Raw genomic sequence first — 18,010 nt, forward strand, 5'->3', positions numbered from 1 at the left:
ATCTTCGTTATCTAAGAGATGGACGGTGCTGAAACTCGACGTTTTCTTAACTAATCTATTATTTTTTATGACGAGTCATTTGAACGCTGTCTCACCTGGGAGTGATTCCACTATTTTATACTTGTCGATGTAATTCTAATTCCTATAATATGTTTTATTAGAAGTTCAACTTTATGGGATGCCAAAAATAAAATGTCACTATCAACATAGTTGCCATGGAAATGAGCGATGTCACATCGCTGTAACTTTATAGAATGCAGGGGCTAACATTAAATATATACGTCCGTATGACATATTCTATACTAATATTATAAAGCTGAAGAGTTTGTTTGTTTGATTGAACGCGCTAAATTCAGGAACTACTACGTTAGATAGCCCATTTATCGAGTAAGGCTATAGGCTATATATTATCTCCGTATTCCTACGGGAACGGAAACCACGCGGGTAAAACCGCGCGGCGTCAGCTAGTATTAATATAAAATGGTCTTTACTTTAGCAATATTTGTCTGTAAAACGTGACACAGAATCTAAAGCCTACCACTATACGAGTACAAGACCTGCCCCCCTAGCCAAGTGGCATGTCGATTCTCTTTCTACGATTGCTAACGCTTCGAAAACTAGAAAGATGTATGGGAATGACATTTGCTATCGACAGGTCACGTGATCAAGATCTGTCATTCCCACATGCAACTTGGCTAGGGGGGCAGGACAAATTTAGTTAACTACATACATTCCATAAACCATGCAGGGAATATAACCCAATCACCTTTTTTTTGTATTCACAAATGCGCGTTTTTGGTGGTTGTAGGTTAAATAAAAATATAATGTCCGTTACAAAATATTATAAGTTTTTATTGTTTTTGTGTATTTTTCATTCCGTCCGATTCTACGCCTACGCTTTACGAAGAGCAATTAACACCTTTCGCGTTTCACCATACTCCATTCTGTAAAAAAACAATTATTTGCAAATATTATAATATAGCAAAGTTTGCAATTGCACGTTGTAGAGTCAACATCTCCTGAGGATGCTCCGATTTCGGGGTGAAGTAAGTAGAGAGTATTTTGTCGAACCTGGGTGACGTTGCCGCATGGGTTCGTCGGTTTTTCGCGGATAATAGCAAAATAAATAAATTATTATATATTCATGATTCATGATTAACTTCTGCAACGTAACGCCTGCTTCTATAATAATTATTTTATTATTATTATTTTATGAGAACTTAGCTACGATCTCACCTGATGTTATATTAATATTATATTATATATACCTACATCACTTTTAAATTAAGTCTTATAAGAAATACCTAACTTTTATTAATTAACTAGCGGACGCCCGCGACTTCGTCCGCGTGAAACTCGAATTAAACTTTCAATTACCCCTACCTTAACCCTACCCTACCCTACCCCTACCATTTCTTTTTCTATCTTAAGAACCTTCTCCTGACAATAACAAACACATAAAAAAAATAATGAAATCGGTTCAACCGTTCACGCGTGATGGCGTGACCAAGGGATAAATATTTCGGACCCTTGTTCCATGTAAGCAAGTACTATATGTAGTATTTTTTTTTTTTTTTTAATGTACAAAAAACAAAAAGTGTTACATAATTAGGTACATTAATAGCCATCATCACAAACTTGACGTTTTTGTAAGGATCAAGGATGGCGAATTAATATTGTTTATATTAAATTTGGTATGAGTCAACTACCTACATATACCTGTATCTACTTGTTAATATATATTACTAGCGGACGCCCGCGACTTCGTCCGCGTGAAACTCGATGTAAACTTTCAACTACATCTACCCCACCCCTACCCTACCCCTACCCCTACCCTACCCCTACCATACCCCTACCCTACCCTTACCCTACCCCAAAAAAAAAGTAAAAAGTATCCTATGTCCTTCCTGGCTCTAAACTACCTCCCTGCCAATTTTCAGCTAAATCTGTTCAGCCGTTCTTGAATTATAAGTGGAGTAACTAACACAACTTTCTTTTATATTTATAGATATTGTGGTTATTGACAAATCTGCCCGCAGCCTAATAGTCTAAAGCCTAAGGTTTTGTGACCACGGCCAACGACAATGTGATCGTGGCCATCTAGCGAGCTAGTTGTCTAGTGTGATACTCACGTCTCCAACCATTACAGTTCTCATACTCCAGTTCACAATAGTTGTTGAAGGTTCTATAGTAGCCGTCGTAGTGTCGTGCGCATACTATATCCCGCCTGCATACAAGAAATACAATTGTAAAACTTTAAAAATAAATAGATTAATCTATAGAGAGACGTGATAGCCCAGTGGATATGAGGATATACCTCTGCCTCCGACTCCGGAGGGCGTAAGTTCAAATTCGGCCCGGGGCATGCACCTCCAACTTTTCAGTTGTGTGCATTTTAAGAAATTAAATATCTCGTGTCTCAAACGGTGAAGGAAAACATCGTGAGGAAACCTGCCCATCAGATAGTTTTCTTAATTCTCTGCGTGTGTGAAGTCTGCCAATCCGCATTGGGCCAGCGTGGTGGACTATTGGCCTAATACCTCTCATTCTGAGAGGAGACTCGAGCTCAGCAGTGAGCCGAATATGGGTTGATAATGATGATGATGAATTAATCTATACTAATATTATAAAGCTGAAAAGTTTGTTTTATTGAACGCGCTAATCTCAGGAACTACTGGTCCGATTTGAAAAATTCTTTATGTGTTAGATAGTCCATTTATCGATGAAGGCTATAGGCTATATATTATTAGCCCCATATTCCAATGGGAATGGGAGCCACGCGGGTAAAACCGCGCGGCGTCAGCTAGTTAATTATAAAATACATGCGGTTATGGCTTCTTACGTGTACTACTCTAACTCTAAGGTTTAACTGGCAAAAAAAATGGTTTTCCAATTCTCATCACATATCTTCCGCTAATCATCATCATTAACAATCCATACTCGGCTCACTGTTGAGCACGAGTCTCCTTTCAGAATAAGAGGGATTAGGCTAATACTCCACCACGTTAGCCCAATGCGGACTTACAGACTTCACACACGTAGAGTTAGAAAATTCTCAGGTATCCAGGTTTCCTTCCGATGTTATTCCTGCATTGTTTGAAACTCGTGATATTGAATTTCTTAAAATGCACTTATCTGAAAAGAAGAAGAAAAAATACTTTATTGCACACAAAAATCGAAAATAAATAAAAAAATAAAAGTTAAAAATTGGAGGTGCAAAAAAATTCGAACCTACGCCCTCCGAATCGAAGGATCACGGTTCAATACATCTTCCGTTAATCGAAATAATTAGAAAATTATATAAAAAACGCATAAATACTTATATGCAGCAGGACAGTCCTTAATGAAGACCACGCAGCCGCGGTCTATGAAATCAGATTTCCGAAAGACGGAGTTTTTTGGGTAAAACCTCACCCTTCCCGGCCTAGTCATACTGCTGTTTACATAATTTGTATTACTTTTCGTTATTACTGAAACAATATAAAATTATAGTTTGAATAATTACGATACGCTAGGAAAAATAAAATTGTTTAATAGATAAAGTTATAGAGTGAAAGAGATAAAGTCATAATATACATTTTATTATTAAATATTTATATCATCATCACCATCATGTCAGCCGATGGATGATCAATGCAGGACATAGGCCTTTTGTAGGGAATTCCAAACATCACGATACTGAGCCGCCTGCAACCAGCGAATCTCTGCGACTCGCTTGATGTTGTCAGTTCACCTGGTAAGAGTCGACCAACTCTGTTTTTTCTAGTTATATATGGTACGTAGGTATATATGGTTTAACATTTATTTATTAAAAATACAAAGTTTACAAAAATATCAATTACATGGACAACCACAAAAACCACAAATATTTGACGTTGGTATAGAATTTGTTGGTAATAAATATCCGTATATACATATATACAATGTAACAATATTTATATATAATATATATCGGAGAATACTAAATTTCAAGCGCTAAATATCGGGATATCATGTCGTATCGTATACTTCGCACTACTATCGTATGTCTCGACTAGATTCTACACTTTACGTCAGGTATGGCAAATACACAAAGTAACATTATCAATCATTACCGGAATGATTGAAGTCATAATTCAAAACAGTACAACTTTAGTATTCTTTTTTGTATTATTATTATGTAATAGGTTGTTACCAACATAAAAACACCAAAAACACCTACTAAATACGTAATTTTTATTTCATAATCCACTTTGAAGTAGAGTAACCCACATTTCAAAGAAGAGTAAAGCCTCATTTTTCGAAAGCGGTACTCTTTTCATAATCCAGTTTAATTTGATAGCTAATGATCCCTACTATCACCCCTTACAGGGAACGCTATACGTTTAAAAGTAACCCTGTATATATTCGTAGGTATATATATGTATGTATTATATATACTAATGAGCTGTGATAGCCCAGTGGATATGACCTCTGCCTCCGATTCCGGAGGGTGTGGGTTCGAATCCGGTCCGGGGCATGCACCTCCAACTTTTCAGTTGTGTGCATTTTAAGAAATTAAATATCACGTGTCTCAATCGGTGAAGGAAAACATCGTGAGGAAACCTGCATACCAGAAAATTATCTTAATTCTCTGCGTGAAAAGAAAGAAAATTATCTTAAATCCGCATTGGGCCAGCGTGGTGGACTATTAGCCTAACCCCTCTCATTCTCAGAGGAGACTCGAGCTCAGCAGTGAGCCGAATATGGGTTGATGACGACGATTATATATACAGTTATGTACTCACGCATAAACAAAAGCAACAGTAAATATTGTAGCATTGTACCGTCCTTAGAGCACACAGAAGCCTGGCGAATCGGAAATCAATAATCATAAAAACTGGTATGTCGTGATAAGATGTATAAACCATGCCTGAGTGGGAAAATATTGGGAAAAAGGAACTTGAAAACATACTTACATAACACAAGCTAAAGTTATAAATGCGAATGTGAGTTTGTTTATTTGTTTGTTACACTTTCACGCTTATGCCATTGAAACTATTTTTGATGTGAAACATCTATAGGCGCACGTAAAACTAATTTCTGGCGTGGCGACGCACGCCGACGACGCGTCGCCCCGCTATGTGATGGTATATATATACAGTCTATATGCAGTAGTGTGTACACTGTGGCGACGCGTCGCCATGCGCAATCGACTGTGCGATTTTCTCCACACTGAGCTCGGATATAGTGTTCACTACACTGAGCTCGGATATAGTGTATACTCCGTAGTGTATACAGTGTTGTTTAACTTTTTAACCGACTTCAAAAAGGAGGAGGTTCTCATACAAAATAATGTCGATGTTTCACATCTGCCAGGCGTCCCGTGACGGCTCACATTTTTTAATATTATTATTAATATTTAATATTAGACAATATTCAGGTATTATTTGTTTAATAAGAGCCCAGTGGATATGACATCTGCCTCCGCTTCCGAAGGGTGTGGGTTCGAATCCGGTCCGGGGCATGCACCTCCAACTTTTCAGTTGAGTGCATTTTAAGAAATTAAATATCACGTGTCTCAATCGGTGAAGAAAAACATCGTGAGGAAACCTGCAAACCAGAGAATTATCTTAATTCTCTGCGTGTGTGAAGTCTGCCAATCCGCATTGGGCCAGCGTGGTAGACTATTGGCCTAACCCCTCTCATTCTGACAGGAGACTCGAGCTCAGCAGTAAGTGAAACTTTTAATAACTCTAAGCGACTAGATGAAATCAAGATAATTAATTAAGCATATTTAGTCCGCCTTAGTTTTGATGCGCTAATCTCTAGTATAAAATATCTAGTACAGGCTGACGCCGCGCGGTTTCACCCGCGTGGTTCCCGTTCCCGTAAGAATACGGGAATAATATATAGCCTATAGCGTTCCTTGATAAATGAGCTATCTAACACTGAAAGAATTTTCCAAATCGGACCAGTAGTTCCTGAGATTAGCGCGTTCAATCAAACAAACAAACTCTTCAGCTTTATAATATTAGTATAGATATATAAAGTAGGTCACAACAAATCTATGTATCTAAATATATTATGAAACTCAAAGGTGTCTGACTGACATAGTGATCTATCAACGCACAGTTCAAACCATTAAACGCATCCGGCTGAAGTTTGGCATGCAGGTAGATGCTATGACGTAGGCATCCGCTAAAAAAGGATTTTGATTAATTCTACCCCCAACGGGATAAAATAGGGGTTGAAAGTTTGTATGGAAAATTTTTAGAGTTACAGTTTTAAAAATTTGTTCATAAATCATAAAAATAAATAAAAAATATATCGTGATTCAAGAATTTTTAAAATTCAACAACTAAATTGGTGAAATAGGGGTTGAAAGTTTAAATTGACTTCCACGCGGCCGAAATCGCGGGCGTCCGCTAGTATTATGAAACTCGGGAACTCCCTCTTACTAACCAAATCACGCATAAAGGTCAACGAAATAAAACATATAGTAATTATTTGTTTATAACATTTTCCGCCTAACACCAGACAATAATAAGCAAATACTCGTATTATAATCAGTACAAGGGGGAATCACTTTTCTTGCATATCTGCTATGGACCCGTCGAAAGACCTTTGATCCCATATACAGTTACTAAACGTGGCTGTGATACTTATCACTATAGCAATAAAGTATATATTTGTATAAAAATCAGTTGTGTAACAGAAAATTAATTTGTAAGACATGTCGATATAAATACCGTTTGTAACCGTATGTTGCCATTCGAAGACTAGTGTCTGTTTAATTATTGTTTATTAATAAATAATTAATTTAATAATAAAAAATGAAATTCTCCAAGATTTTCATCTTCGTCTTCGCCTGCTTCATGGCTTTGAACAACGTAAAGGCTGCACCAGAGAACTTCTTCAAGGAATTGGTAAATATTTCATTTAAATTGATTGCATTTTTTTTAAAATCAATAATAACTTTTATTATAAAGCCTCAATAGCTCAACGGTAAGAGCGGTCGCACTCATCACCGAGGGATGGTGGTTCGATCCCCCGTTGGCCTATTGTCGTACCCACTCCTAGCACAGTATTTCCCGACTAGTTGGAGGGGAATGGAAATATTGGTCATATTTAATAAATAGAATATTCATTTGTAAGCAAATATTTTTTCTTAAATACCCTCATTAATTTATTATTATTGGTATCAATTTATATAATTATCATCATTAACTTCATCTTAATAAATATTAAACACATGTTACACAATTGATAATATCCCCTTTAAGCTAGCATAAGCCAGCGGTTTCGCCCACGTACTAGTAGTTCATATTACCCCTTCACTACAATCTCACCTGATAGTAAGTGATGGTGGAAACTGTTATCGCCGCGTTGCAACGACTTGCGGTACGGATGGCTTCAGTGCTCGTGGCGTTCGAGCCGTCCACATCTCTTGTTGTGTAATTCTTTATTGGTTACTTGTGATAGGCGGGGAGAGTGACTTGAGTGGAGAAGGGGAGTGTTAGATATCTGTCAAAGGCGCCTTTAACCCTACACACATCGTCCACAAGTGCGTGACTCCACTCAAGGTCATTCTCTGCTACTCAGGGTTTATTGGTAACATTCTTAGTGGGAGTTGTTGGACCTGACAGACTTTCATTCAATAATTCCAATACTCCTTATGGTTTCGACACGACATCGTACCAAAACGCTAGGGCGGTAGGGTGGTAACTAGGCACGGCCGTAGCCTCCCACCAGCGAGACCTGGACCAATTAAGAAAACCTTAATCGGTCCAGCCGGGGATCGAACCCAGGACCTCCATCGTGTAAATCCACCGCACACACCACACACGGAGCCCGTCAAACTGAAATACAATGAAATATTTGTCACAAATCTAAATGTTAAAAATCTGATTTTTGACGACCTCTCTAGCACAGTTGGTAGTGCTGTGGTTCGCAGAGAGGTCCTGGATTCGATACCCAATACTGGTCAGTTTAAGACTTTATATTTTTAAATTGACTGATTAGTGGCAGGCATCGGGCGTGACTAGTAACCACCCTACCTTCAAAACCGTACCGCCAAGAGATTTAACGTTCCGGTAGTATGCCGCGTAGAAACCGTAAGAGGTATAATGTACATCTTCCAAGACCGTTTCCATCTTAGACATCGTCACTTAACATCAGATGAGATCAGTCAGTTGAGGGCTAACTTGTCATAGAATAAAAAAACCGATAGACGCGGCGGGTGACTTTATTTTTTTAAATATTTTTTTACATGTTATAAAATAAATTATCTTTTCCAGGAGAGAGCTGGCCAGAGAGTGAGAGACGCCATCATCTCAGCCAAACCCGCTGTTGACGTCATTGGCGACGCGCAGAACATTTGGAACGGAGGAAAGAAAGATGATTAGTTTATATTAAGATAAAAACAATATAATGTCAGCAGTTGCCTTTTCGATACTATGTATTCAATAATTTAAGGTCTTCGAAGTCAATAAATGTGATATTACTGTATGTTACTTATCTGTTCTCATTTTGCGTTTATTATGCTTACCAACATACATTAGTGACAAAAAGCAATTAAGTAGAATTCAAAAGATGGTTTTATCGCTTATATTCCGTCTACTTATTTACTTAAGAAGAAGAAGAAATACTTTATTGCACACAAAAATACAATTATAAAATAAAACAATAAAAAGATAAATTAAACTTAGCATGCAAAGGCGGCCTTATTACTAAAAATAATCTCTACCAGGCAACCCCTGACGAGAGAACTTGCGAAGAAAGAGTATTTATTTTTTAATCCAAGAGAGAGAGAGGACCCACGGTTTCACCCTTGTAGTTTCTGTACTGGGAACATGGGTATAAAATATAGCCTATGACACTCACAAATAACGTGGGTTTCTTGAGGATCGGGGTGTACAATCGCGAACTTCCCAACTCCAGGCTGCCATTAGAATTTCTTAGAAGAAAAATTTCGTATCGTATTTTTTCGGTCGCCTAGCGAGGGATTTGAACTCTGGTCCTCGTTGTCCGTAGCCTAACCAGCAAGCTACGGGACCAATGAGATCGTTATGTCTTTTAAAACATTTATAAAAAACATATAAGTATTTAGTTATAGAGATAGGACTATGGTGTAGTTTTGGAAAATAAGCAACCATTAAATCTTTGACGGTGTCTGACATATGAGGGCAGGGGGTTCGACAAGATTTACATAATGGTGGCTTGATAAGTGATACCGAGTCAAAATGAACATTAAAATTGTCCAAAATTACTCCTAACATTGAATCCATTTGCGACAAGAAACAAGCACACCCATCGCATTAATATTTGACATTTGTTTTGTGTGTGTTACCTTTAAGAACCTTATTTTGTTCAACAATCAGGGGGGGGGGGGGGGGTTTGGTTCATTAGTTAGTAAGACATTCGCTGTCACTCGGATTTTTTTAACAGGGGTTCGTGGAGTCGAAAGTTTGAGAAACCCTAATCTATGAGTATTTACAAGTACGTCCTATTATTATTATTCATCTTTGACAAGAAATTTATAAAACAAATAATTAAAATCTGTGACGCACAAACGCTGATAATATAAATTATTATTATTTATTTATTAGGCACTCACTATTGCTTCTGAAAGAGCATACTTAAGTAGGTTCAATATATAAAAGAAAGAAAATGTGTCAGATAAAATCCGATAAGTGGTTTTATTTGTAAACTTGTTAAGAAGTGTGCAATCGTCTTTTCTTTTTCTTTACCATATTTTATAATATACTAGATGATTACTTTGACTTCATCCCTTTTTGTTTTTCACAAATAGGTACCACTGCTACCCCGCTGAGCGCAACTCGATATTGTAGACAATAGTTAGGTATTATTTGTTTAAATAACTTTCGTAGTTTACTATGAGACTAAATTAATTAAGACAATTATCCGCCATTGTTCGCCTCAGTTTTGACGCGCTATAGTATGCGCGTTATGATCTGAGTCGTCCGGTCATAAAAGTCAAAAAAGATAGGAATGTGCAGCGCGCCTACCTGCGCACCCTAATTATCGATAAACGGCTACCTGCGCACGTGCTAATGATGAGTCAATAATGATTTGGACGATTCTGATTGGTCGGTTTCTAATGTAATTGCATTGCGTATTTTTTTTGCTATAAATGTGTTTACTGCAATTAAATAAATACATTCATGTGTTACTCGTTGCGCACTATGGATACTTTATTTTCTAACGTTGATCTGAAGAAATTACATGGCGATATTAGCCCTCAAGCTCGAACACTGATTCACAACGTATTCCTGTTTCTCAATGAATTGAAAAGTGATCCGAATAAAGTGGCTTCTCTAAATTTCAACAAACCACGTGAAATGGCCGCATTTGTTTGTGGTGTGAGCAGAGCGACAGTGGACCGAATCAAGACGGAAGTATCACAATCAGGCAGTACCTGTATACCAAGAACAAATTTTGTGAACAAGATACGATAATAAACTTTACTTATCGATAATATGTCTTTCATTGTTACACCCTTCACTAGACGGCTCCATAAGACCCATAAGTGCAAGCGAGATAGATATAGAGAAATGATTTATGGCCCTAAGACTCAGTTGTTAACGCGCGTACTATAGAGACATATCTATAGTATAAAATCTTTGATCAAAAACGGCTTAATCAACAGGGGTAGGTAAGGGTGGTAGGGTAACTGTTTTTATGCTACTATTGCTATATTATATGAGTGGTTAAAAAAATTGAAGAATTCAAAAGGAACAGCAAAAAAAAGAACAAAAGGAATCTAAGAAAATGTAACTTAAATATTTGTTTAAAAAAAAGTAATATTTCAAAGTTATCTTGATGCTAACTGCCATAGCTGTAAATCAAAATATACGTGTTTCAGGCTTATCATCCCCACAGAAAGATTTATTGGGGGTAGAATTTTTTTTAATTCTGTCATACAAAATATTATGACTAAGTATATAAGTATTGAGCCGTGGTAGGCAAGTAGATATGACCTTTGCCTCCGATTCCGGAGGGTGTTGGTTCGAATCCCGTCCGGGGCAAGCACCTCTAACTTTTCAGTTGTATGCATTTAAAAAAAAATATCACATGTCTCAAACGGTGAAGGAAAACATCGTGAGGAAACCTACATACCTGAGATTTTTTACAATTCTATGCGTGTGTGAACTCGGCCAATCCGCTTTGGGTCAGCGTGGTAGACTAATTGGCCTAACCCCTCTCAATCTGAGAGGAGACTCGAGCTCAGTAATGAGCCGAATATGGGTTGATAATGATGATGATGATGATGATATTAGAATGGCTCGTTGGTCTATTGGTTAGCCTTTGTGATTTCTAATCACGACGTCTTGGGATCGAATACTGGGTTTATCATGAAATCAAATCACCAGCCCGGGGCTAGGAAGTTGGGTGGTGACAACCTCGTGTAATTTGGGATGGAACATGGAGACGCAAGATGGAAAATACAAAAAACAGAAATAGGGATGATGACAGTTTTTTTAATTGTATATAAATTAAGAGTATGGTAATAGTAAAGCAATTTTGTAAAAGTAACAGGGTAACAACGACCATTACTTTCGGAGCTACAGGGATTTAAAGGATCAGATTTGCGGCACTGCCGCGGTTCCCTGAAAAACGCCCTATACAAAATGGTACAAATTAATGACGTCGTAGGTACATAATGATCGTGAGATTTGTAAGAGCGTTCAAACAAAATTACTAATATCTTTGTTATTAATGCGTTTATGTTTGTAGTGCATTTATTAAAAAATGTCACATTTAATGTAAGGAAGCTAAAACTGTATGAATTTTCATCTAATTACGATAAAAGATTTTTAATAGATTTTGAAATTTTATAATCTTATTGTTTTTGCAAATATCCAGACAATCTTTGCTTTTTATGTATAAATTAGTTAACATTGACCCGAATGTATCATAAAAATCAATATATTCAAACCTAGTTATCATCCCCACTATCCATTATCCATACATACAAGGAAAACGTAAGTAAAATAGAATATTTGTGTAAATAAATTAATTTATTATAACTAAGAATGCATTTCAAATCGGTGGCTGATACAATAAGCGTCTCTATATTGATAAAGTTAAGGTAAGTTATCCTTTGTAGATAGTCTGTGCTTGTCCTAAAACTTCGATAGCTGGACCGGCTTTGATGAGACCATCTCGAATGCGCTGTCCAAGTTTTTCCTGTAATAAAAAAATTTTTGATGGTTAGTAAAACATCAAACTGGCTCGTAACACATTGTACAACATTTTAGGCTCGTAATCCAACATTTTAAGCACTCGTGACTTTTGCTCTACATTACATTTAAGTATTAAGAGCTACATAGTCACCATAGTGACTAAGCTCTTTTTAAATTAGTTTCACACCACTTGTCCAGTTGAGTCTTTATGACAACGTCGAAATGTGTTGATGCACGGCTTGGGTGTTAGGTTTATTTTCGTTACGGAATTTATTTATTCGGTTGAAACGTTATAAAAGCTATGCAATAGCTTAAAAATCACCGCACATCGTTTTGTTATATTCGATTAGGTTTAAATACTTTAAATTATTATTCACAGTAAACGATAATATTTTATATCATAGTACCAACATATCCAAAATTAAATGTGGTAGCTCATTAGAGCTAACCGGAACCCGACCCGCACCCAATGCCTGCGAGAGATCCAATATTCAGCCTTTTTTCGCCCTCTATTTTTTTTTAAACATTTCGTGCACCCAATAAGCTTTCTTTTTTTGTTTCTTCTTTCATTTTTATCATCATTAAGACTGACAGCTATGAGGGCCTATTCACGTATTGTAAAATTTGACATCACTGATGCATAAGCATGCAATGCACACATAGGACCAAACGCCGATAGTCTACTCGGAAATTCGTTGACCACGCGAGGGTCAGTGGTGACAACCAGAGTAGGTACACCCGTGGTTCACCTGTCAACTACAAATTCGCGCCTAACGACGAGGCGGTGCGAGTCGGGTCCCAAGTGGCTCTAATGAGCTACGACCTTAAATATTTGTTTAAACGAATATTATCGTGTAAGCTTGGCGTGTAAGTAATCCTTCAGTAGTCCTTCAGCTCAAAGAAATCTAAGAACTATAATTAGTATATACTGTTCGCGGGTAAAACCCCGTTGCACAGCTAGTCTTCATTATAACAAGAGAAATGAGGGTACATACCAGTTTTTTGAACGGTCTGAACTTTGGCGCAGGATTCGCCACAGTTAGCGCCACAAAGCACGCAAATAATACGAGCAAAATCTTATTGAAGTTCATTTTGACGTAAATACTACTTTTTCCAACTAAATGAAAAATAAGCGACGGTGTAAAGATTTGGAATGAAGTTTAAAATCCTCGGTACAACCTTTTATACTCCGTATGAACAAATATATAAATGTATTTCTAAAAATCAAAACGTAACCAAATCTAACTCTTATTTTGTAAGGCATACGGGTCATGGTTTTGCAATGTAGATGCAGCTTTCACTTGCCGTTGGCCGCAAAGCAGTAATGCGAAAGCTTTCTTTAGATTTTCCAAAGCTCAGTGATTCCCCGCGAACTTGAAACTGTGTTGTGTTTTTTTTTTAATTCTTCGGGGACTTTTGTGATCTTTGAGTTTCAAAACAACAAAAATAGGGTTTCCAAAATTACACAGTGGTATTTTGTTTGTTTGTATTTTTGGTTTTGCTATTCTTATATTTGCAACTAATAGACGCGCCGAGGTTTTATCCTTTTAGTTCCAGTTTTTGTGGGAATACAGGGATAAAATATTGCCTTTAGCCCCAGTTAGGCCAGTGGTCGACCACGGTGGTCCAATGCTGATTGGCAGACTTCACACACGTAGAGAATTAAGAAAATTCTCTGGTACGCAGGTTTCCTCACGATGTTTTTCCTTCACCGTTTGAGACACGTGATATTTAATTTCTTAAAATGCACGCAAATGAAAAGTTGGAGGTGCATGTCCCGGACCGGATTCGAACCCACACACCCTCCGGAATCGGAGGCAAAGGTCATATCCACTGGGCTATCACGGCTCATTATCAACCCATATTTGACTCAACGCTGAATCTTGAGTCGCCTCTCCTCCCAATCCGCATTGGACCAGCGTGGTGGACTATTGGCCTAACCCCTCTCATTCTGAGAGGGGTTAGGCCTAACTCCAGATCAGCATTGAGTCAAATATGGGTTGATAATGATAAGAAGGAAGTCCTGCCACTGTAATGGGCTATTAAAAAAGGTTGATAATGATTAATAATTATTAATTCACATTATAAGAACTCTTGTTACCTGATATCGACATATTTTGTTTAAAAAAAAACTCACCGGTCATCTATCGGTGAGTTCTTCATCATAATATTTTTAAGTTAAGTTTTGTTTTTTGTTCCTTCTTTTGTTGTATTTTGTTTCTTCTTTGACTGTTTACGTGTTTTTTTAGTGGGTGTCCTGTACTCTAGTCGTAGATGTACGTTTTAGTGAATGTATTCTATTTATCAACATTATCTATATGTACATATCTTTATAAGTATATTGTTAGTACATGAAGTGAAATGCATGTAACATTTTTATCGAAGTACTAGCTGACGCCGCGTGGTTTTACTCGCGTGGTTCCCGATTCCTTAGGAATGCGGGAATAATATATAGCTTATATCCTTCTTTGATAAATAGGCTATCTAACACTGAAATAATTTTTCAAATCGGACCAGTAGTTCCTGAGATTAGCGCGTTCAAACAAACAAACTATTCAGCTTTATATTATTAGTATAGATTATCGAAGCACAGAAGTTCCTTAGATTTTCGCGTTCTTTAATGGATACTAAATATTGGAATTTGACCTTGACTGCGTAACCAAGTGGAAAACATTTTGTAGTAGAAAACTTTACTGTCCTGCAATGCAATAGTAATAAAACTCATACATTCCACATTATATTCATATTATGTTATCGCCGCGTTGCAAAGACTTGGGGTACGGACGTCTTCAGGGTGCTCGTGGCGTTCGAGCCGTCCACATCTCTTGTTGTGTAATTCTTTATGAGTTACTTGGGATTGGCGGGGAGAGTGACTTGAGTGGAAAAGGGGAGTGTTTGATATCAGTCAAAGGATCCTTTAACCCTACACACAGCGTTCACAAGTGCGTGACTCCACTTAAGGTCATTCTCTGCCATTCTAGGGTCTTATTTTGGGTACAGTTTGATTTGTTAATTAAGTTGTCCTGACAAGTGTTGTGAATCACAACCTTTGTTCGACATTAGTTTTCTTATAATAATTATAAGTTGAGTTGAGTCTTGTAATAATTATAACTGTAGTTTTTAATACCCTGGTCCAGTGGTTAGCCTATGTGGCTTGGAATCACAAAGTTCTGGGTTCGAGTCCCGTGTCGGGCTATGAAATATTGAGCTTTTCTTTCTACTGTAAGGGTAGAATAGCAATCATAATCACACTAATATTATAAATGCGAAAGTTTGTGTATGTAAGTGTGTATGTATGTTTGTTCCTCCTTCACGCAGCGGCTAATGAAGCGATTTGACTGAAATATGGAATGGAAATAGATTTTACTCTGGATTAATACATAGGCTACTTTTCATCCCGGAAAAATCCATGGTTTCTGAGGGATTTGTGAAAAACTGAAATCTAGTCTTATAATTGGATGGCGGCGTCTAATGAACAGCCTACAGTCTGGCAAGTTCGTTGATAACACTCCCATGATATGCGGGCGACAGGGGAAAGACTGCGCGGGTGTGAAATCGTGCGTGCGGGGAAGTGACGTGCATCAGTCGTGGGTTTTTCATTCATCGCTACAGGTCCCTTGGCCCGCGCAACATCGGGAGTGTTACGAACGAAGTTGCCAAGCTATAGTCGTCTAATTAGTTTGCTAATTTAACCAGATGAATGCGACGTATCTATTTTATTCTATACCTATATACGTATCTATTATTAATAGCCTCAATAGCTCAACGGTAAGAGCGGTCGGACTCATCACCGATGGGTGGTGGTTCGATCCCCGCCCCGTTGGTCTATTGTCGTACCCACTCCTAGCACAGTCTTTCCCGACTAGTTGGAGGGGAATGGGAATATTGGTCATATTATAAAATATATGACAAATATTCTTTTTAAAAAAAAAAAAAAAAGTATCTATTATATTCTATACCGTATAATAAAACTGTAACAGGTCTAATTCTGTACAATCAAGATATTTTAAAAACTTTCGTTGGAGGGCATTATATGTATAATCGATACTGAAGCTGATTTTGTCTGTCTGTCTACCCGTGTTTTTGTTGACATCACGCTAAAACTACTGATTAAATTCAAATAAAACTTAGCACAATACGAAGAAGGTTTTAGGATACTTTTTGTCCATTGATAAAATCTTATGGGAGCGAAATAGGGATTGAAAACTTTTATGGAAAGTCCTTGATTTGTTTTCAAGTTACGTTTGTAATAATTGGTATGTGTACCTACCTACTACTACTACTACTAAAATACTAAAAATAATGCAATTCAATATTTTTCAAACTTCTAAAGGAAGTTTTTTTTTTAAATATAAATCGATCATATTTGAGTTATATAAAACATGCGAAAATACAACGGGGGTGAAATAGGGGTTGAAAGTTTACATCGAGCTGCACGCAGACGAAGTCGCGGGCGTCCGCTAGTCTATACTAATATTATAAAGCTGAAGAGTTTGTTTGTTTGTTTGTTTGATTGAACGCACTAATCTCAGGAACTACTGGTCCGATTTGAAAAATTCTTTCAGTGTTAGATAGCCCATTTATCGAGGAAGGCTTTAGGCTATATATTATCCCTGTATTCCTACGGGAACGGGAACCACGCGGGTGAAACCGCGCGGCGGCAGCTAGTTATAATATACAAAGTGGTGAAACGATTACGACCTTAATTTCAACCACATATGGGGTATCGTGTAAGTAGTCTGCACGCCAATTTTTATTAATTTCTATGCAGTGGTTTAGCCACAGGATAATTTTTTCACTTAAACAATTTTTGAACACGCTGTAAATGTATTACAAATACCTCACGAAAATTCACTAGGTCATTCACCTTGATAAACCAAAATAACAATTTAAAATGTGCGTTTTAAAAAATATTGGTAACTTACAAAAAACAAAAATCCTATTGAAATTTAGACCTATTGCACATAAGAATAAAAATTCTTATTATCTTTACCATACTTACCTACAATAATTATTCGGCACCACAAATTTTGTACCTATTTTTAATGTAAACAAACGAAAATTGCGACGTTGTCAATTGGGCACTAATAGTCCAGGATCCGGGGAACATTTTTACAGTTGATCACTACCAAGTTAATTTTATGTGAGTAGCTTTGTCTTGATGAGGCATAAATAACATTGAATTTGTAGGACAATATGGCTGAAAAGTTGTATAAATTAATAGTTATACAACTTATCAGCCATATTGTCTTACAAATAGCGTGGTCAGTTATTTCGTTCCTATGCTCAGACATTTTTGTTATCTAGTAACTCTGTTAGCTACCAAAATAAATAATTTTCGAAAATTTACAAGTTGGGCGACCTCATCAAGACGAAGCTACTCACGGAAAATTAACTTGACAGTCATCAACTGTTAAAATATTCACCGGATCCTGGCCTATAAGGGCTTTCATTCAATATCATTTGTTTTTAGCTAACTGTAGGTGTTTGGAAGATTTACTAAGTGGGAATAGGATAGAAATACATTTAGTGTTTTTGCTAGATTTGGTTCCGGGCGCGGGCGGCGTCTTTTGAATAGTGACTCAGTGTGTGATAGCCAGTTGCTACCCTTGCGCATTGTTTTATACAAATCAAACATTTCTTGTGATTTGTGTAGTTTTTTTTATTGTGAAGTGTGTTTTGGTATTGAAACATAATGCCACGTTTCGGTAATACTGCTACTGAGTATTATACCGATATCTCGCGACGTTGTAACATGTGTATTTTAATCAATGGTGGACATTTCCAGCATTTAAAAATTCAAGCTAAGTACTGTAAATACGTACGAGTACCTACCTATACCT

The 18,010-nt window shown here is 37.1% G+C and overlaps 1 protein-coding gene across 1 annotated transcript; it reads right to left on the reverse strand.

Moving 5' to 3' along the window:
• Positions 1-816: 816 nt before the first annotated feature.
• On the reverse strand, positions 817-4,955 carry LOC128199464 (uncharacterized). The gene is made up of 4 exons (XM_052889093.1): positions 4,767-4,955; positions 3,320-3,470; positions 2,133-2,227; positions 817-944 (listed from the first exon to the last, which is right to left on the reverse strand). Exons 1-4 carry the CDS (start codon positions 4,798-4,800, stop codon positions 913-915), a joined length of 312 nt encoding a protein of 103 aa, XP_052745053.1. The 5' UTR covers positions 4,801-4,955; the 3' UTR covers positions 817-912.
• Positions 4,956-18,010: the final 13,055 nt, after the last annotated feature.

The sequence above is a fragment of the Bicyclus anynana genome, chromosome 24, assembly GCF_947172395.1.
Source record: "Bicyclus anynana chromosome 24, ilBicAnyn1.1, whole genome shotgun sequence".
NCBI classification, from domain to species: domain Eukaryota; kingdom Metazoa; phylum Arthropoda; class Insecta; order Lepidoptera; family Nymphalidae; genus Bicyclus; species Bicyclus anynana.

Bases quoted from the DNA above. Each gene is read 5' to 3' on its own strand.
- LOC128199464 (XM_052889093.1), bottom strand. From the start codon at position 4,800: ATGCTACAATATTTACTGTTGCTTTTGTTTATGC. The intron at 3,471-4,766 runs GTGAGTACATAA...ATATTGTTTCAG, and splicing joins ACTGTTGCTTTTGTTTATGC to TAATAACGAAAAGTAATACA. The intron at 2,228-3,319 runs GTATTTATGCGT...TCTTGTATGCAG, and splicing joins GACTGTCCTGCTGCATATAA to GCGGGATATAGTATGCGCAC.